Source organism: Saccostrea echinata, unplaced genomic scaffold (genome assembly GCF_033153115.1).
Source record: "Saccostrea echinata isolate AGI-Se365-2 ecotype Australia unplaced genomic scaffold, CSIRO_AGI_Sech_v1 ptg000029l, whole genome shotgun sequence".
Taxonomy (NCBI): domain Eukaryota; kingdom Metazoa; phylum Mollusca; class Bivalvia; order Ostreida; family Ostreidae; genus Saccostrea; species Saccostrea echinata.
Window position 1 is genome coordinate 29,538,810 of NW_026889778.1, and position 20,806 is coordinate 29,559,615.

Here is a 20,806-nt window from a genome sequence, read left to right on the forward strand (position 1 = left end):
TAATGATTTTCAAAAATGAATACAGTAAGGTAAAACTCGATTTATAACATCAGAGATTTGATAAAAATGTTAAATTATAATCTTTTAACTTTAGAAAGAAACACTTGAATGTTGAAACACCCCCACCCCGGCCATTCAATTACAGCGTGCAAGACTGCCATGTACAACAGTTGTAGCTTGATTTCTACGATGCAGTAGGTTCATCAGTCTCGAGATCTGAGTGAAAGAAATATTCTTTGCCATTTTTAAGTGCCTGTTTTTCAGATGATAAGGTCGAATTTTCTCTAGCTAAGGGCAGTGTAGTAACCCTTGGACTTCCGGTCCAAGGACTGTCATTCATGCTAATGATATGTAAGAGCCTGTTGAGGAGTGATGTGTTGCATATTTGCATTTGCAACTCTCCATCACCTTTATTTTGAGATTTTCCAGCTAGAGCAATGGAAATGCGTACTTAAGTCATTTTTAGGAAGCCTTGGCATTGCTTATGGAAAAGAAAGGAGAATTTATTTTTCGTAACATTGCTTCATTACTTATGATGAACAGACATTGCTTCATTACTTATGATGAACAGATACAAATTCTTAAAAAAAACATATTCTTGCCTAATATTTTGTTAAACATGCAATTTTTTTTTTTCTGTTAAACGGACTCAAACTTAACTTCCGGTAATGGTATGAAAATCATTCAACTGTTAAATTACCCATATGTACAAAGTTGAAGGTATCCGTACTTTTTAGATACAAAATTATATTCTTTATATAATATTTCCCACTAAAATAGGATGTTGCGTTTCTTTTGCGTTTCAGTATATTATAGTGAAAATGCATTCTTTGAAAATCTTCTCCTCTGCTCCTGGGTATTAAGCCAATAAATTAAGTACATAGTTATGATTAGGAAGTGGACCTCTTCAAAAATTTTGAATTTCATATCCCCTGGGTCAGGGGTTTGGTGGGGGGGGCTTATTTATTATATACTTAAAATAAATTAATGCTTTGAAAATCTTCTTTGCCCCTTGGTATTAGGCAAACAAACTAAAAACCAAGTTCAAATGAGAAAGAATGCCTCTTTCAAAATTGTGAATTTCATGGCCCCTGAGTCAGGGGTTCTTGTGCTTGGGTGGGACTCTATTGATTAATTAGCAAAAATGCATTAATGCTTTTAAAATCTTCTCCTCTGCCCCTGAGTACTAAGCAAACAAACTAAATACAATAATATCAATGTAAATGTATTAACTAAAATTATAAGTAAATGTGCCTTTTCTTTGTTTCTGGGTATCTAGGAGGCAAACAGAGTACATAATTGTAATAAGTGAAGCAAATGAGAGTTACTCCCCTTTGCTAGATGTTGTTAATCATGAAATCCTTGTTCATAATTTAATTAACAGGTTATTTGATTGAATGAGAATACAATTAGAAAGAATGTTATATATATAGAAACAAAATAAAAATGAATGTTTGGAGTAAATAAGCAAATCATTCTCAAAGTCAGATTCTTGCCTGGAAAGCAATATAAAAGATTGACATAAAGATTATTTATATATTTAGCAAAAGTTGCTATTGTATGTAGTATGTTTACATTGTGGTGTTTTGGTTGATAGTAGATGAGTTATTGTCACTGGTAGAATCATGATTGACAAGAGAATGGACAAAGTTGTTTTATACTTTATCAAAGTGTATAAAAAAATCACAAAGAGTCAGGGTGATTTATTGTAATTTATAACAAGCGGAAAATAGCCATGTTGTATATCCAAGTCTGTGTGTACTGAATTGTAGCACTAGGCAAGTGACAACAACATATCTGTATATATTGAATATATAAGTACATAGTTAGTTCTGTATATATTGAATACCTTACAGAATAGGCAAGTGTCCATTGTATTTGTATATTTTGCATTCTTTATCATCCCTGTAAGACTTGGGAAAACCATGCAAGTATGATCCTAAGGAGATCACTCGGGTCTAACACGTTACAATAAGCAAGGGTATTTTAACCAGATTTTTGAAATTCTTGGGCAACATTGCTTCATCTATGAGTAATTTTGTTTTGTACTTCTAAGGATCCTTTACAGTGTTGTATCATACTTAGGTGACCTTTAAGGCCCTTACAATTTTATGAAAGACAATCTAGACAGATCTGAAGAGACCTCTTTTGAAGCAGAGAGTAAAAGCAAGCTGTCAGCATAAAAAAAAAACTAATAAAAGTACTCTGGAGATTCAGTGGAATAATGTTATAAAACTTATAATCAACAAGATCTAAGGGAAAATCATTTACAAATAATTAAATTCTGATTATAATGCAGTATTTGATTGGATAAAAAACTGCTTCACTTTATAAGGTGTAAACTGCCCCAACCCAGTTTATATTGTACAAATTGGGTAGCTATAAAATTCATTCCTTACATAAGTTAATAACAATGGGTGAAAAAAGTTATCACCCTGTTTTACACCATGTGAAGCAAGAAAAGGTTCACTAGAGAAAATTTCATTATCACAACAGTATTTAAGGGTTTTTTGTATAAAAATGTTTTCTGTCATCAGATTATTTTTTTTCTAAAACAAAACTGATATTTACTTTTAATAGTAGTTACAGTATAAGGATTAATTGAGTTGATTGCTTTGTTCTAAGAGAGCTTACAAAACAATTATTCATTGAATTAATTGTTTTGTTGTAGAAAGCAGTTGAAGTAGCAGAGAGAGCAGCAGCCAGTCATAACTATAGCGAGACTATCCGAGAATCAGTGAGTCACATCTCCAATTTCTTATGCTCCAAGATGAAAGAGAACTATCTTTTTGTGTTGGGGGGGGGGGGGGGGGGTATTAGATGGAGGGAGACTGGTTTTTACAAAGTTAATGTGGCTTGCTTGTTAACAAATACAGTAAGAATGTAATGGGTTTGATATAAATTGATATTACTTGTTTCATTTGTTACATTTCAGTTGATTAGATAGGAACTCAAAAATTAATATAATCATTGTAACTGCATGGTGATCTTTATTAAATCACAAGGTTGTCCCTAAGACCCAGGGACCGGGGAATTCCCCACCTTTTATGACATTATCCACCAGTTATTCTGGTATTCCCCCTCTTAGGAAGGGAACCTAAGACCCAACCTTTTTTTTTCTTTTTAAATGTTATTTTTTTAATGTCTGCTATTTCAGATCTTAGGGACAACCCTGGATCAGCATTTTGTATGCTATACATTATGTGTTTCTGCATCAAATCAAGCATACAATATTCCTCTTCATAGCAAGAATTGAGGAGAAGAGTTTAATTTCAGAATTTGGTGAACTATTACAAATCCAAGGATCCCACCTACAATAACTTTTCCAGTATTCTGGACAAGAATGAGAAGTTCAAACAGGCTGTGAACACGTCTGTCTCATCTGTTCATATTCCTGTGGAAATTTATGAGAAAGGTAAGATATGAACAACTTAATACATGCTCCTGTGCATTATGTTGACTGTTGTAGAATTTTTTTTAGGCACTACTAATCTAAATATCTAAATATAGAGTTTATTATACCCCCTGTAAACTTAGTTTGTGGGGTGGGGGTATATAAGGATCGTTTTGTCTGTCTGTCCACACAATCTTGTCCTTGCTATAAATTTGTAATGAAGAATCATTGGAAGTTCATAGGTACAAAAATTGTTTATGACCTGAAGGTTTGTCAAGGCCTTGACCCAAGGTCATTTGAGTAAGTTCAAGGTCACTTACAGAAAAATGTTCAATTTTTGTCTAGATAATATCTTGTAATGTAGACAATTAGGTGCTCATACTTACAATAAATATTACATACAATCTGAGGGTATGTATTACACTTGACTCAAGGTCAACCATCAAGTTCAAGGTCGCTGGCAAAAAGTGTTTATTTGTGTCCTGTCTGTACCTCTGAAATGGAGGTTAATTGGAAGTTGATATCTGACACAAAGATTCCTTCAGACTTAAAGGTGCTTCATTATCTAATTCAGGTCATTTTGGCAAGTTCAAGGTCACTGGAGAAAATTGGATGTCTATATTTTACTCAAAGATTATTTATGACAAGAGGATGCATCTTTTTTTTAAACAAAGGTCATTTTGGCAAATTCAAAACTACATATGTACATTTACAAAATTGCAAATGGACACTTAGAAAAAAAAATTATTGCAGCAGTGTGTATTATTTTGTGGGCCTGCTCGCAGTACCTTTATTTTTTGTTTAGATCCTGATATCCTCAATGCTTTGAAGTGGTCTCATGCCCTGGACAAGGTGTTTAGAGAGAATTACGACAACGACAAGGAGATTTTATGGCAGTATTTTGGCAGCCAGACGGGATTCATGAGGTCCTTCCCTGGTTAGTATAATCCTGATTTGCAACATGATTTAAATAATTTAATTCTGGTTATAACTTGGTATTTGAATGGATAAAAAATTACTTTACGAGGGTCCTAAAATTCCGTAGACTGATCTCAGATCTTTTGCAGAAATTAATATATCTTTACAAAGTTTTCTGGGTGGATAAAGTGTTTTGTTGGCTAATAAACTACAAAGACATGATTATATGAAAACAATTCGAGTAATAAGAATTGAAGTGCTATCGTTCCTTAATACCCTGAGCAATCTCCGACGTCAAAAAAGTGAATCTCACCGGTTCAGATTCTGGGGGAGAAATACACTTTTTACCAGAATGAAATACAGTATGAACTATAATTCATTAAAAGATTATAGATATAAATGTGAAATATCTTATTATGAAATGATTTAGCATTAAAATATGTGAACAAATTATGAACACAGAACATGTACCTTTATCAAAAAATAATATTTTGAAAAACTCTTTGTGTCTACTCTACAGGTTTTTCATTTGTCTCTTCTAATGGGGTTGCACACTGTCAATCTTGCCTGATTCCTCAGCTGTTCTCTCTTTTTAGTTTCCCTCCTTTACATACTTAGAAAAATTGTTTCAGTCATTTTCATACACTAAGGACCAGAAAACATTTCCATGTGTACCAAACATTTATGACTATGCTTTTCTGTAGGAGTGAATTCAAGATCAAAACAAATGATCACAGTCTAGTGTGCCGTCTGTGTCAGCGCAGCCGCCAATTTTCAACACGTCAGACTTCAAACCTGTGGATATTAAATGTTATAAAATTTATATTAATTAAAGCATGTACACCAAAATTTGAGGAAAGATAGCTAACAATACAATATTTAGAATTTTCATTTTTATTTTTGAAATTGTTAAATAGGTAAATATTTTTTAGTAGGATTTTAAATATTATATACTGATTTTTCATTGCAATTTTTCAGTACTGTGGGGCCTTCCTACACCAGAAATTGAAATATTTCATTTAAATAGGGTTAATATGTGTAATTACTCAATATTTGTCCATAAATTTATTAGTTATTGTTGGTTTAATCTATGTACAAAGTTTCATTAATATATGGCACCGGGTTCCTACAAAACAACACTTGTCCACAGAATTTTGGGACAACCCTCGTATATCGTATAAATTGGGTTGCCTATGTCACAATGACTTGCATCAAAAATGTATCGATCTGCCTGGCGTTACATTTAAATTTTGTACAAAGTAATTTTTTATGGGCAATCATCTTTTTTCTTACAAATGAATGAAAATTAAATTTTAAGGAATGAAATTAATAGCTATCCAATTTATATGGTATAAAGTGGGTTGGAACAGTTTACACTTTTTTATAAACCACTTCACAGTTTATGAAGTGTAAACTGCCCCAACCCAGTTTATACCATATAAATTGGGTAGCTAATAAATTCATTCCTTAATTAAACACTTCTGTAACATTGTAAAACAACATATAACATTATTACATCAACATCTTTCTCTGATAAATCTTTGAAACCTTATATGCCTGTCTTTTAGCTTGGTCATGAAAAGATAAGTAGTGGATGCATGACCTGTACAACTTTTTCTTCTAATTTCAAGAAAGGGAAATACATGTACATGTAAGAAGTTTAGAACTGTGTTATTTTTCTTTTTTAATTTTGGATTTTCTTTATTGTAGCGAGTATGTGGAAAATGACAGATGATGTAGATTTGTATGATGTCAGACGCAGACCATGGTTGGTATTAAACATTTGTCGAAAATGGAAATGTGTGCACAATATCTTAATATAAGAAGAGAATTTTAACAGTAAGATGTTTTCTTTTTCTAGGTACACTCAAGGATCAAGTTCTCCAAAAGACATGTTGATCCTCATTGACACGTAAGACATTACAAGTTCATATTTTCACTGATTAGCTCTGTTATGATGTGGATTTTAGCTCACCTGTGCCAAAAGCTTCAAATGATTTATTGTGTTTATTTTTATTGATGTATTTTTAGGAGTGGCAGTTTGGTGGGTCAGTTCCTACAGTAATGATTTATTGTGTTTGTTCTAATTTTAGGAGTGGCAGTGTGGTGGATCAGCTCCTACAGTAATGATTTATTGTGTTTGATCTATTTTTAGGAGCGGCAGTGTGGTGGGTCAGTCTCTCCAGCTGATGATTGTTGCTGTTAAGTCTATCCTGGACACCTTAGGAGAAAACGATTTTGTACAAATTGTCAAGGTAAACCCAAAACTTTGTCCTTTTCATTTGTCTTATTAAATTATTCATCATATTTTCAAAATATGTTCATGATATTTTTTCCATGCTATTACTTTGCAGTTTAATGTCAGAATGTCACAGTATTTAATGGTTAATTTTCCATTTATTTAGTAATTTCAAAATTTTCAAGCTAATAATATAGTCATTTTCATAATATAATTATACTGTGTCTATTGAAACAAGCACATTTTTAAATAATGACAGAATATGAAAAGGATATTGGTAAAACCTTATTGTTATACACCTGGGCTTGAAAAGTGTGAAGTATATAGTGCTAGGGGTGTCCGTCCTTCCATCTGTACGTCTTTCCATCCAAACATCCTTCCATAAGTCCTTTTGTGTATGTCTGTAACATTTGGCAATACCCATCTCTTATCTGCAACTCCTCCTACACCACTAAATAAAATTTAGTGAGACCTTCAAAGAATCTTCATTACATATTGCACCTTCTATTTTATGTTCTGATTGGACAGTTGTTTGGGGTTCCCAAGAGCAAAACATGGACTTTGCCATTATACTCATATGGGGGGGGGGGGGGGGGGAGGGGTATCATTTTGTGAACTCAGTGCTCACAGTACCTCAAGTTTGATATTATGAAAACTTTGCAGTTTGCAGACAAAGCCGAAACAGTGGGCTGTATGAAGGGATTTGTGCAGGCTAACTACAGAAATAAGAAGGTTTGTATAATATCAGGATAATGCAGCTAAATGTTGCAATGCTTTAGGTGACCTCCATCACTAAATAAAATATATTTTATTTGTAAGTCCAGTGCAAATTTGTTGAAATTTTTAAAGAACTTTAAATTTCTGATTGATGGGATTGTTAGGTTGGAAATTGATTAATAGAAGTGATTTATTGTTTTAATTGATAAAACTGCCTTTTTGAGACTTTGAGGAATTTTTGATTGTGGATAAAGAAGAATGGTAGTTCAGTAGTGTGTGGATAGGAAATACTTAATGGAAGTGGTCTACTGTTTTCTTTACAGTATTTGTCTCGTGTGGTGGGAAATCTGTCAGCAGAAAACATGGCAAACATCTCCAAAGGCTTAGAGTATGCATTCGACCAGTTTGACAAGGTAAGGGCTTTTTCGGTAAAAATTATCTGAATAATACAGAGGGGGTTATCTAAAAAAAAAAATTTTTCTAAATCACAAAAAAACCCCACCTCTATCAAGTACCGGTAATAATTTTTTAGTCTCCAAGGATATTGTTCACATGTTTATCTTAAAATTGAAGAAAGTGGCCTTTTACATACTTATTTGTCACAAAACTGAAAAGCAGCTCATCCCTAATGTTTCCAGACATGATGAAAGTGTTGGGAAAAAAGTAAATTTGGAGGAATAAGGCTTTCTAAGCCCAACTTGTATTATTACCCAATGATTTAAGAATGTTCTTCATTACAGTTTGAGAACTCCACGGAGGCAGGAGTGGGGGCCCACTGTAACAAAATGATCATGCTTCTAACAGATGGAGGCACCGACAATGGGGATGAAGTGTTTAATCGACGAAACTTTAACCGACCTCTTCAGGTAAGAGGAACTTTAACAGACTTCTTCAGGTAAGCTTGTACCCTCAAAATGCAGCAAGGTCGTACACACGAATTGAGGTTACAGTGAAAATCTCTTCATAACATTTGTTTATTCTGTTTGTTTCAACTTTTTGTTCAGAAAGATTTACATTTCATAAAAAAGACTAAAAAGCAGGAGGAAGATGGGGTTCATAATGTATATTGTTGTAGAAAAGATGCTTGTCAAAAGTTTTTTTATTCTTCAGGATTTTGTTTATAAATACTATATGGTAGGTATTTTTTTTTTTAATAGGACAGGGTCCGTGTGTTTACCTATGCTGTTGGTCAGAATCCAAACCCTACAAAGGACATTGCTTGGATGGCATGTGCAAACAGAGGTCTTGTATTGATGTTTTTTTCTTTTAGAAAAAATGTCTTGCACCATGTAGCCTAGGAATTAATTATACCTGTATACTTTTTACAAAAATTAATGACTGGTACTAGTATTAATTTTGAAAAAAAAATTAGTATATAACTCTTCAATTTTAGGTCGATTTTCGGAGATTCCAGCCATGGGGGCCATAAGAGCCAGAGTTCAGGTAAAAAATGTCATCCATTGCTACTAAATGAAGATAAAGTTATGAAAGAAAATGAAATATAATAATAAATCTAGCAGTATGTCATAAATTAAATGTACAGAAAGATGCTGTAACATTTTGGTTATCTTTAATACTACAATCATTGTACTAACTAATTTTTTTCAAATAATCACCTGAAATGTGGTAGTTATATCCCAGTATATGAATTTCTAAGTGAACATTAATAAAGTCTTTGTTTCAGTAAAGTATGAACAAAGCATTTTTTTTTGAGAGAGAGAAGGAATGAGAGAGGGAATTTTGTTTCTTTCATGCAATGTTTCTCAATACAATGCAGTATACATATTAATTATTAGGACTGTGCATGGTTTCAGGGACTAATATGTTCTTTATCTTATCTGTCACTGATCACTAGGAGTATGTGGAAGTGGTCGCACGACCTCTTGCCTTGAAACACACCAACTTTGTCAAATGGACCAGTAGCTACAAGGGATCCCATGGTCCATCTTTGGTATCTCATCCTCATTAAGGTCAGGGAAGGTCACGCAAAATATTTGTTTCCTGTCCAATCATTTATAGAAATTTTGATACAAGTGAAGATGCTTAAAGAGATTTGTCATCAGAACAAATGTGAAACAGATATTTTATTACATTATGTGACCGCCCTAGCTAGAGCACAATTTCTGTCCACTTAGAGCAAACATATTGTAGACTAGCATATGATATTCAAATACCAAGGGCCTTTTTGCAATTACTTTCTCTTAAAAAGCACTGCTTCACAACATTCAGTCTTGATAACAGGCAAAAGAAGATGTATATACTTCAAATATTTTGAATGTGATTTTCTTTATTTCTCTGATATTTTTTTTTCTTTTGAGAAGTGGTCCTTTTTATTTCTTTTTTTGCTTTGTTTGTTTTTTGCTCTCTATGAATGCTAAGTGTTTTCATTGGTACATGATAATCATTTCTTTTTAAAGAAATATTCCCAATACATGTTTTTAGAATTTTATGGGAGCATGTCTGATTTCACATCCCTTTTATGTAAACTGTACTTAATCTTTTTGGGGATTTAGTAAAAAAAAAAAATTCCAATTAAAGCTGAAATCTCAGAAGAGTATTCCATGTCAATACTGTAGATCACCAAATTTTCAGGACATCTTATTTTTGTGAGAAAATTGTTTGGTAGTTATAAGTGATACAAAAGTTTTGCAAATTTGGTAATTATTGTGTATAATCTTTAATAATAAAAATACACACATGAATGAAATTTTTGTGAAAAGATGGTCTTGGTAATTACATAAAAATAAAGTTCTGAGGAGTAAAATGTAATTTACAGTACTTGAGAGAAACACTAAAAAGTCTTCAAGACAATCATGAATAAATATATGTGATGCATTACTGAAAGTTTACTTCTTAACATTGTTAAGCTAAGAAACAAATACAGGTACATGTATTATTATGGTTTCAGTGATTTGTAATTACATATATACTAAAAAATGAAATTTTTTTTATTTTCATTTTTGGAAAGTTAAAGATCTGGAAGGCACATTATGATAGACCTAAACATTGGTAATCACTATAATCATACATTGTTATACTGGAACTTTAATTATATAAGATAAAACATATCTATCTAGTCTAACGATGAGGAGGAATACTGTCTAATTGATCTTCACCTTTTTTATTTGCATCATGGATCTTATGAATTATGGATCTTCAGAACTCCAGTGTATCAGAATGTCTCCTGTTACCAAACGAAGCTAAACAATTCTTGAATATGACGCATTCTGGACTATTATTTTTTTCCTTCTACAAAATCTTCACAATAATGTGTAGCACTTCTTAATTCTTTTACTGGTGTGTTAGTGATTCTGTGTAAATCTGCCTTTATGATCAGGATATTTTTTTTTTCAGGAATAAAAGAATTTTTCTTTGTTATTGTAAAGATGTGTGCATTATGACAGTGATTTCAGGAATTGTGACCTCCTGTAGAGGTTTTATGTTGGGCTACATGAGGATTGTTTAATATATAACGTGTACTATATTCTGTGAGGTCGTACTGTATATTTCAGGACTATGTGACTGTATTATCGGGCTCCTATCACACGGAGCTCCCACTGTGGACCAGCGTTTACCAGGATAGATTGGTATTCTATGTAGTACGGGCTAGATGTGGGCAAAGCTAGATTAACGGGCTCTCTATCTTATTGCTTTTTGTTTAAAAATGAACATCAGTTTAAAAAAGCAATAAGAGAGAGGGGCATGTAGACTAACATAAGGGTGTGGGGTAACTTAGCACATCTCAACGCCATGTCACTGGCACTTATAAATAGTGACAAAAGAAACATATCAACATGTAGTATTAACTCAACATATTATTCTATTCCTTAAATTCTGTGGATCAGTATAATACAGGAAACAATTCATATTGAAGCTGACAGCAATCTACATGTATATATTAACTGTAATAATAGCTGACAGCAATCTACATGTATATATTAACTGTAATAATAATAGTGTAACGAGAACAATCTTGACCAACAAATGGATGAGGGAGTCATAATTTGACTTTAGGAAAGAGAACCTGTTTAGCTGCAACAACACTTTGCCTAAGCAAATTTGAATGCATTTTGTAAAACAGAAGTTGTTAGTAGTGATGGGAATTGGTAAGAATTTAATAATCGATGTTCAGGCTACTGTAACTAACTAATTATCAATTATAATCGGACATTTACAAAGTCTGTCAATTTAGTTCATTAAATGGTAAGAATGGGTGAATAACTACTTTCTGGTGGTCCAGCTGTAGTTAAAATAATCTATTACTGTGTCTTGGGACAAGCCCTAGTCTGTAGACAATATCATGTAAACGAAACGATTTAACATTCTATCTAGCCCAGCGGGTTCTTCGTTTATTTTGTAGAATCCAAAGTACGTCCATACCCGGGAATGAGGGTTGTTACCCGAGTATGAATAAAATGTCTTGTAAAATTTAAAAAAAAAAAAAAAAATCACCCGATTAATCAGAATAAAAGCTTTGTAATCGAGCGCTTGGATTATGCCAGCAATTGACTGATTTTCAATTATAACCGTTGATTGGAACACCACTAGTTGTTAACATGTTAAGCTATTGGGTACAGACATTTCATATCAGAGTTAACATCAACATTGTCCTCACTGAATTTCTGTCAAACTTTTCCAGGACTATCTGACCCATTTAGCCACTGACCGTCAGGAGATAACGAGCGGAGATGATTATCTCCAGCACCGGATCCAGCGTGACCCCAGGGTAATGCTGTGGAATGATCCCCCTGAACGCGTGACATTATTGTGCTTCATTTGATAGCAGCCCATCCATTAACACTTGACAGGCCCTGATTATTATTGTGGTTGCAACATGCTATGTACTATAACACAAACAAGATGTGACATGTTCATGTTCTAATAGTACTATCATAATGACACTTATGAGATCTCCCTCTTATTAACAAGCCTGACCTCAGAAATAATTCAATCGGCCAATGAATGTCTCAGTCCCTAATTATTTTACAAGCCAGAATTCTGCATTTATAAATTCTTTGCTAACATAATTTTAAGTTGGTAAATTTATAATGTATTTATAATTACAAAGCATGCAAAAGCATCAGTACTCTTTCAGGTCTTGGTCACTATTAACTGTATAACTGAAGCTTCACCAGGCAAATGACATATGTTGAGGAATGATTGTTTGTTTTTCCTGACTTTGTTTTCTTTCTAATCCAAATCTGTTACAGCATTATGCCTGCAGCCTGTTAAAGCCAGGTTACCTCAGCTCTTCCAGCCAGACTGAGAGGTGATCAATCCTCATTAATATGTGTGTCCTCATTGTTCAAGTCACCTTAAAGCAGACTTACAACTGACGGATCTGTAGCTTCTCTGCCCACATGCTTGCCATGTATATGTAAAGTTTAACAAATAGGACCTTAAGTTATAGTGTTGTAGGAAAATCTTATTAATTTATATGTCCTGCTGTTTAAACAAGTGTGTTGGACAGAGAAGCCTTACATTTCTGCTCTCAGCAGTTTTACTAAATCATTATTGACAGAAAATTCACCTGATCAATCCTATTTTATCCCATTGAAGGAGTATGTACCAGTGTTAAGTCGACCAGCTGCCCTTCAAGATATAAAAGAGTTCAAGTGGGGCAATATCTACAATGATAGTTTGGTATACGTGTAGCTTATCAGCCCTCCCTCTCTGTGTTGTTCGTGGCATGTTGTCAGTGACCAGTTGGTAGGACCCCCCCTAGATGTAGGGTACTTGATCTCGGAGTTGTACTGTGGTTGTAGATGGACCCCTCGCCCCAAGGATGTCAAGTAGAGTAGAATCCTGTTAGTACTGTACTGTTGATAAGAGTACAAATTTGTAATCAGGTCCTTGTAAATGTAAAATCAAGAAAGCTTGGAAATTTGATTATGTCAAATGTGTTTGGATTTAGGTATATGTACTCCATGTTCTTACATAGAATACATTTCCATCTTTACTCCAAGGAGAATAAAGACCAGATAGAATCGTAAGATTAAAAAAAATATACACTGTCAGATAATAGTTCATATGAATGTATTTTGTAATTGTTTATTACATGGTAATTTCAGGGGAAATCATCCATGAGAATTGCTTTATATTGAATCGGGATGGATAGTAATGTTCATAGATAATATATAATAATTTAATTTTGTTTGTATTCTAGCCTCTGATTGGTTAATATCCAAAAAGGAACCCAAATTATTTCTGTATAACCTGGTTTGGTATGGGGACACACCCCCCTGACAACCAGCTGAATCATCTGTATCCATACAGTCCTCTCATTTCCAGTCCTCGGGATTCATGGAAAATTCCAGATTTAATAAATGTACCTTTAACTTCAAACAATAATTCGATCTTACCACATGTATGTAAACAAACAACAAGGCTGCAAGGCCTATGTATCAGTTTTTACCTCCCCTCGCTTCCCATCACTTCCGTTACTATGGTTGTATTATTGAGCGGCAAATTTGAACTAATAAAAAGCAACGAAATTTTACACTCATAGTTATTGAATGATTTTAAAATTAAATTATAAGGAATGACTCTAATTCTTGGCCAAATTATTTGAGTGTAACCTGGTTTGTGTCAGTTTACGCTGTTTTATAATCCACTTCGCGGATTATAAAGCATTTACGCTGTTTTATAATCTGCTTCGTGGATTATAAAGCGTAAACTGACCCAAACCAGGTTATACTCGAATAATTTGGCCAAGAATTAGAGTCATTCCTAAAATAGTAGGAACAGTTTGTATCATACAATTAAGGAACCTATTTGCAGTGAATCTAATAGCTTATGTGCACCATTGTTCATCATTTACATTTATTTATTGCATGCTTAAGAATGTGGTTTTATTTTTCAAAGGATTGCATGCTTGATATTATGTTTATGAATTCTACTGTGACTAAATCATTTACCTTTCTAACCAAGTACTAAATTGTGATACATCTAATATAATGTCATGTATTGTACAACACAATAATTAATTTTAAATACAGATTAATGGTTTATTATAAAATATTTCCTTTTAATGTTTGACAAAGATAAATCAAAATTATGAAAGTTAAAATATAATGGATCTAGTTTGTTAATCTTTCCTCTGTGTGAGAACTGTTGACTAACGCAGTGCTGCGTGTTGTACAGGGTCTTGGCATGGTAGTGACAGTGACTCTCCCAGTGTACAACAGGGCACCCTCAGGGGTAAGTTCAAACATTACATTCCTGAACTTTTCATCAGTACATGTACCACAGTAGTTTTAAAGCATTACATTTTTTGAGTTAAATATTGTAGGTGTACTAATTAATGTGGGCTTCAAATTTTAGCAGCTTTGGCATGGACAAAAATGAATACCATTAATAAATCATTGATAAATGCAATACATGGCACGGATATGTGTAGCTCTAATTCTTCATTCTGCCAACCACTCAATACCATGTGGTAATTGTACTAAATTTTGAATATGTCTATGTACACATACAGTAATATTTTTAGTCAAACCAGACAATTCTTGGAGTGATGGGAATTGATGTTACAACAGAACAGATGCAAAGATACAGTCCAACATGGCAGGTCAGAAAACCAGTTTGATATGGGAGTAAATTTGAAAATTTTATATAATTGAGTTTTTTTTTTTAAAGATATTTTGAAGAACCAAAAGTAAATTTTTTTTTTCTGAAGTTATCTTTTATCTTTGTAGCTTGGTCCTGGTGGTTACACTTTTGCCATCAACACTAATGGCTATATTATATTTCATCCTCGTCTGAAGATCAGTGTAAGTCTACATTGTACATTGAGACCTCTAATTCAATCAGTGAATTTTTAAAATGACTGATTTGATAAAGAATAAAAAGATCATTTCATCATTATTTACAACAGGATGAAATAGAAGACACCCCCAACCTGGATTTTCTGGATATTGAAATTGAAAATGACAAGAAAATACAGGTATAGAATAGAACATGTAGTTGACTTGTGTTCGCATACAAACTAAGTTCAATGTTCACAGAAAATTCATGTCAAACAAGCTATGTAAGGGCTACAACTTTGAAATTCTTTCACTTGAATGAATAAAAATGTCACATACTGATGGTTTGCTTAGGGTTTGAAAAATATATTAGTTTGGGAGAAGAAAAGTATATAGCTGTATATATTTTGTTAGATGAGAAAAGAGATGATTGATGGAAAGAAAGGGGAAGAGGAATATTCTACATTTGTTTCTTCCCTAGATGAAGTATGTATACAAACATCAAATCATGGATGTTGTGCTCTCAGAGTCACTTTGTTATATCAGTTAAAGAAACTCATGCAATTAAAGTTAATATGTGTTTAATCAAAGCTTAATTATTTTGACCAGAACTATGTCCTAGAAGACACAAGGAAATATTTTTACACACCTATTGGGAGTACCACATTCAGGTGAGAATACACACACCTGGGAGTATAGGAATTAGATCTCATTCAGGTGAGAATACACACACCTGGGAGTGTAGGAATTAGATCTCAGTCAGGTATGAATACACACACCTGGGAGTGTAGGAATTAGATCTCATTCAGGTGAGAATACACACACCTGGGAGTGTAGGAATTAGATCTCATTCAGGTGTGAATTCACACACCTGGGAGTGTAGGAATTAGATCTCAGTCAGGTGAGAATACACACACCTGGGAGTGTAGGAATTAAATCTCATTCAGGTGAGAGTACACACACCTGGGAGTGTAGGAATTAGATCTCATTCAGGTGAGAATACACACACCTGGGAGTGCAGGAATTAGATCTCAGTCAGGTGAGAATACACACACCTGGGAGTGTAGGAATTAGATCTCATTCAGGTGAGAATACACACACCTGGGAGTGTAGGAATTAGATCTCAGTCAGGTGAGAATACACACACCTGGGAGTGTAGGAATTAGATCTCAGTCAGGTGTGATTTCAAATATCATGGTTGTTAACATTATCAAAAATTAGTAATAATACTTTATTTATAGAAGGTAACCCACTAACCTTCCTCGGGACCTTTTTTTAAAATATTTACAATGTACATACAATAAACATATATCACAATATAAGTCAATGAAATATAAACACTATAAAACAATAGGTTAAATCAATTGGGGAGATAAGAAAAAGAGGTCAAATTCTTTAAAACAACTACTTTTCTTAACATTTTTTATTTGGAATCCTTAGTTTAAAATCCATTTACAGCTATAAATTTCCGTGACTGCATGAGGAAACATTTTACAGCAGTACACATTTAATTAAATGGTTGTTGGCAAGAAATATTTGCAAGTAAAAGGTGGTGAAACAAGCAGATATTTCTGGCACATGAATAAAAATTGGTTAACATTAAATGATACAATAAAGCAGCCCAGTACAGAATTGGCTTAGATTTTAGGGTTCAGTTTTTGCAGGGAGTTTTCTTTTATTTACAGTCTTGGTCTTGTTCTTCCACATTATCAAAAATACATCATGAGAATAGATGCAGCTTTCAGTGAAGCTAAAGCCAAAGGTAATGTATAAGTCCAGTGTAAGCCTACCTATCTATTGAATATATTATATATCAAACTAAACATCTAAAGATATAAAATTTTAATATTTATATTAGTACATGTGTGACAGGACTTAAACATGTTCCATGAATATTCATCATGCATGTAGTTGTTCATGACTAGATCTGAGTATATATTGCTGTAAAAATTCTAAAATAATGAACAATTTTGAATTTAAAACGAGAAGCCATTCCACTAATAGTACAATATAGGTATATTGTCATAGGCATGTGTTGCTGTAGGATTTTCATGGCAGAATGTACAGTAATTTGTTTGAATTTTCAGAAATGATCAGCATTTTGAAGGAACAGAACACAGCTAAATTACTAGCACCTTGGTAAGACTGATTGTTTTTTATTTATTGAAAAAGGATGTGTCATCTCAACAGCCAGAATTAGTCCTAAAAATCTTCAGAGAAAAAACAGTATTGAAATTGAATTCCCATTTTGACCTTGACAATTATTTGTTATCTCAAATTGAGATTTTTTTTTCTCTAAGCTAGAAAACTTTTTCAAAGTCAATATACATGTAGATTACACTTTATAACCTTATATTCTTGTCAAAAATCACCAAGAAGCAAAAAAGAAAAAATCCTAAAGGATTTAAACAAATTACGTAGCTGGTAGAGAGGATAATCTTTAAATTTGTCCAATCATTAGAAATTTTATTTCCACTAACTCTATTTGAGGGAGGTTAAATACTGTAGAAGCACAAATTTTTGTGGGGATAAAATTTTGTTGATTTGTCATCTAAAATAGTTTTGTGGGCATTTAATTTCGTTGGTATGAAAATAACCCTATTCAATATATAGTCAATTAAAATTTTTGTGTGGAATTTAATTTCGTTGATAATTGTTAACAACGAAATAAACAAAATTTAATGCCCCATGCTTATTTCTGCTTTTACATTACTTTAAAATTTCCATTGATAAGATATCTACATTGATGGTATAAATAGAGGATATTCAATGTTTTGTAGATGAATATGGAATTTATTTCACGAGTGGGACAGGATTTTTGATATTTTCACGAGTGCGAAGCACAAGTGAAATAAATTCCATATTCATCTACAAAACATTGAATTTTCTGTTTATTACATTTTTTTATTTTCCCTTTGCCTCTGTCTTTTCTTAACACGGTGTCATGGGCTTGACATCATAGTTTAGTGGTTGAGACGTCATAGCTTACCAGTTGTGAGATTGAAAGCATTACATAGCATAGATTTTAGCAACATATTTTAGAAGAATTTTGCAGTTTTAGCTCTATCAAGATGGTTAGTTACTATCTCTATATTATGACAGGCCAGAAATTAGTTTTTACTTACTTTGATATCCTTTCACACTGTGAGAGAATATCATTTTGGTCTTTTCACACTGTGAGAGAATATCACTTTTATCCAATAAATAAATCACAGTATTTCACTGTTGAAAATGTAATAAATACTTTTATATTCCCATTGATATTTACATTGATGGTATGAATCACTATGGACACTACACTTGCATTATCAATGAATTTGTTTGTTTCTTTAGGAAATATTACAAATCCAGCAGCATTACAAAGAACCATAACTCTAGTGAAGTGGTTGAAGATCTGATTACTGCTTTGGGGAATTATTCACAAAATCCCGAAAACTGTAAGTCAGGAACAAGTTTAAGTTGATTACTCGTTTTTTAGCTCACCTGAGCCGAAGGCTCAAGTGAGCTTTTCTGATCACTTTTTGTCCGGTGTCCGTCTGTCTGTCCGTCTGTCTGTCTGTCCGTCTGTCTGTCTTTCTGTAAACTTTTCACATTTTTGACTTCTTCTCAAGAACCACTGGGCCAATTTCAACCAAACTTGCCACAAAGTATCCTTGGGTGAAGGGGATTCAAGTTTGTTCAAATGAAGGGCCACGCCCTCTTTCAAGGGGAGATAATAAGGAATTAGTGAAAAATTAATAGCATTTTTTAAAAATCTTCTTCTTAAGAACCACAAGGCCAGGAAAGATGAAACTCATGTGAAAGCATCTTCAGGTAGTGTAGATTCAAATTTGTTCAAATCATGAGCCCTGGGGGTAGGGCGGGGCCTAAATGGAGGGTCAAAGTTTTACATAGAAATATATAGGAAAAATCTTTAAAAATCTTCTTCTCAAGAACAGCAAAGCCATGATGAGTCATATTTATATGGAAGCATCCTCAGGTAGTGTAGATTTAAGTTTGTTCAAATCATAACCCCCAGGGGTAGGGCAGGGCCACAATGGAGGATCAAAGTTTTAGATAGAAATATATAGGAAAAATCTTTAAAGATCTTCTCCTCAACAACAGCAAAGCCATGTTGAGTCATATTTATTAGAAGCATCCTCAGGTAGTGTAGATTCAAGTTTGTTGAAATCATGACCCCAGGGGGTAGGACGGGGCCACAATGGAGGATCAAAGACTTAAATAGAAATTTATAGGAAAATATCTTCTACTGAAGAACTGAAAATCATGTTTAGTCATTTTGATATGGAAGCATCCTCAGATAGTGTAAATTCAATTTTGTTCAAATGATGACCCCTGGAGTAGGGTGGGGCCCAATGCGGGATTGAAAGTTTTACATAAGAACATATAGAAAAAATATTTATTCTCAAGAAGAGAAAAGCTATGTTTCATTGTACCTGGAAGCATCCTCACTCAGGTAGTGTAGATTCAAGTTTGTTCAAATGATGACCCCTGGGATAGGGAGGAGCCACAATGGGGGATCAAATTTTTACAAATATGGGAATTTTTTTTAATATCTCCTCAAGTACAACAAAGCCATTTGTTATATTGACATGGAAGCATCATCAGGTAGGTAGTTTAAAATTCAAGCCCCCCCCCCCCCCCCCCCCCCGGGGTTATCTTTCCAATACTGAACTGGTATTTATTTATTGATGCAGTTGTGTAATTTGGTGAGTTTGTTTTTTTTTCTTAGGATCTTTTGTTTTTTAGCTCACCTGAGCCCCCCTGAACTAATTTGTGCTTTTGCCTAGCCAGTGTGCTCAGGTGAGCGATGTGGCCCATGGGCCTCTTGTCTGGTATTTAGAATTATCATTCTGAAGGTCTTTGTTTTTATGCCCTGTTCACTCTGTGTTTGTTTTCTTCACCTTTTTCCCAAGACAAAAAATTTAGAGTTGTGTGTATTACAATGTACAAACCTTCATTTGCTATACAAACCAAGCTTTACAAAAATTTATATGTATTACAATCTTACTTTTAATATAGTAAATTTAGAAAGTTGTTATGTTGAGTTTTGTATTGATCTTTGCTGATTATCTAGTTAACACCAGTGAGATGAAACAGCTGTATGTGGATATGAAGGTCTCTAAGGCTCACTTTCTGATGATCAAGGACTTGATGAAATTAAACTTCTTTAACCCAAGGTAAAGGAGGCTGATCATTAACTCACTTTACATTTGAAGTCTTTAATAAAGCATCATCTATAAAATGTAACACAAAGCGAATGACATGATATTCATAATAGCACATGCATAAAGTGTACATCATGTATTTGGTAGAAAGCGGCTTCTGCTAAATCATATACAGTTGAACTTCGGTATCTCATACACTGTTGTCTCAAACATTGATATCTCGAAAACCATGGATATGTTGAAGTGATTTGCCAAATAAACCAACGAATCATTAAATATAGCACACTTACAGTTAGTCTTGGACACCAACAGTTACTCCATTTCTTAGGTTTAGGTTTTAAAACTTCTTTCTCAGAAAGAAAACTTTTTTCCTAATTACTAAGTGTGATCATGCAAAGATTTTAAAACTCTTGAGGAAGGAAGCTGTGAAGTTGATCTTTGTGACTTGGAGATTTGATGGTCAGCACACTTTGTTTTACAGTTTAAACAGTTCAGATGACTCAAAAACAGATGCTGCCAAGTAAACAAAGTTTTTCTCTTTTTTCTTTTTTTTTGTTTTGTTTTTTTCCCTGGTGTATTCAATATCCAATACTAAATCAGACTAACTGCTAATCTATACATTTAT

General features: G+C 33.4%; 1 protein-coding gene across 3 annotated transcripts in view; it reads left to right on the forward strand.

The window, feature by feature from the left end:
- The window catches only part of LOC133195783 (voltage-dependent calcium channel subunit alpha-2/delta-2-like), a 54,543-nt gene that overhangs the window by 11,209 nt on the left and 22,528 nt on the right, over positions 1–20,806 (forward strand). The window contains exons 4-27 of one of the 3 annotated variants that reach the window (XM_061331721.1): positions 2,672–2,737; positions 3,277–3,415; positions 4,200–4,331; positions 6,023–6,080; positions 6,174–6,224; positions 6,468–6,567; positions 7,215–7,283; positions 7,592–7,681; positions 8,009–8,134; positions 8,426–8,510; positions 8,662–8,711; positions 9,124–9,219; positions 12,828–12,911; positions 14,412–14,468; positions 14,761–14,838; positions 14,966–15,040; positions 15,145–15,213; positions 15,428–15,499; positions 15,623–15,684; positions 16,699–16,775; positions 17,101–17,152; positions 18,347–18,450; positions 20,091–20,193; positions 20,663–20,701. In XM_061331721.1, the coding sequence (XP_061187705.1) occupies positions 2,672–2,737; positions 3,277–3,415; positions 4,200–4,331; positions 6,023–6,080; positions 6,174–6,224; positions 6,468–6,567; positions 7,215–7,283; positions 7,592–7,681; positions 8,009–8,134; positions 8,426–8,510; positions 8,662–8,711; positions 9,124–9,219; positions 12,828–12,911; positions 14,412–14,468; positions 14,761–14,838; positions 14,966–15,040; positions 15,145–15,213; positions 15,428–15,499; positions 15,623–15,684; positions 16,699–16,775; positions 17,101–17,152; positions 18,347–18,450; positions 20,091–20,193; positions 20,663–20,701 (1,934 nt within the window). Of the gene's footprint in view, positions 1–2,671; positions 2,738–3,276; positions 3,416–4,199; positions 4,332–6,022; positions 6,081–6,173; positions 6,225–6,467; positions 6,568–7,214; positions 7,284–7,591; positions 7,682–8,008; positions 8,135–8,425; positions 8,511–8,661; positions 8,712–9,123; positions 9,220–11,907; positions 11,995–12,827; positions 12,912–14,411; positions 14,469–14,760; positions 14,839–14,965; positions 15,041–15,144; positions 15,214–15,427; positions 15,500–15,622; positions 15,685–16,698; positions 16,776–17,100; positions 17,153–18,346; positions 18,451–20,090; positions 20,194–20,662; positions 20,702–20,806 lie in introns of all 3 variants that reach the window. The other 2 variants (XM_061331722.1, XM_061331723.1) reach the window with 2 other exon arrangements.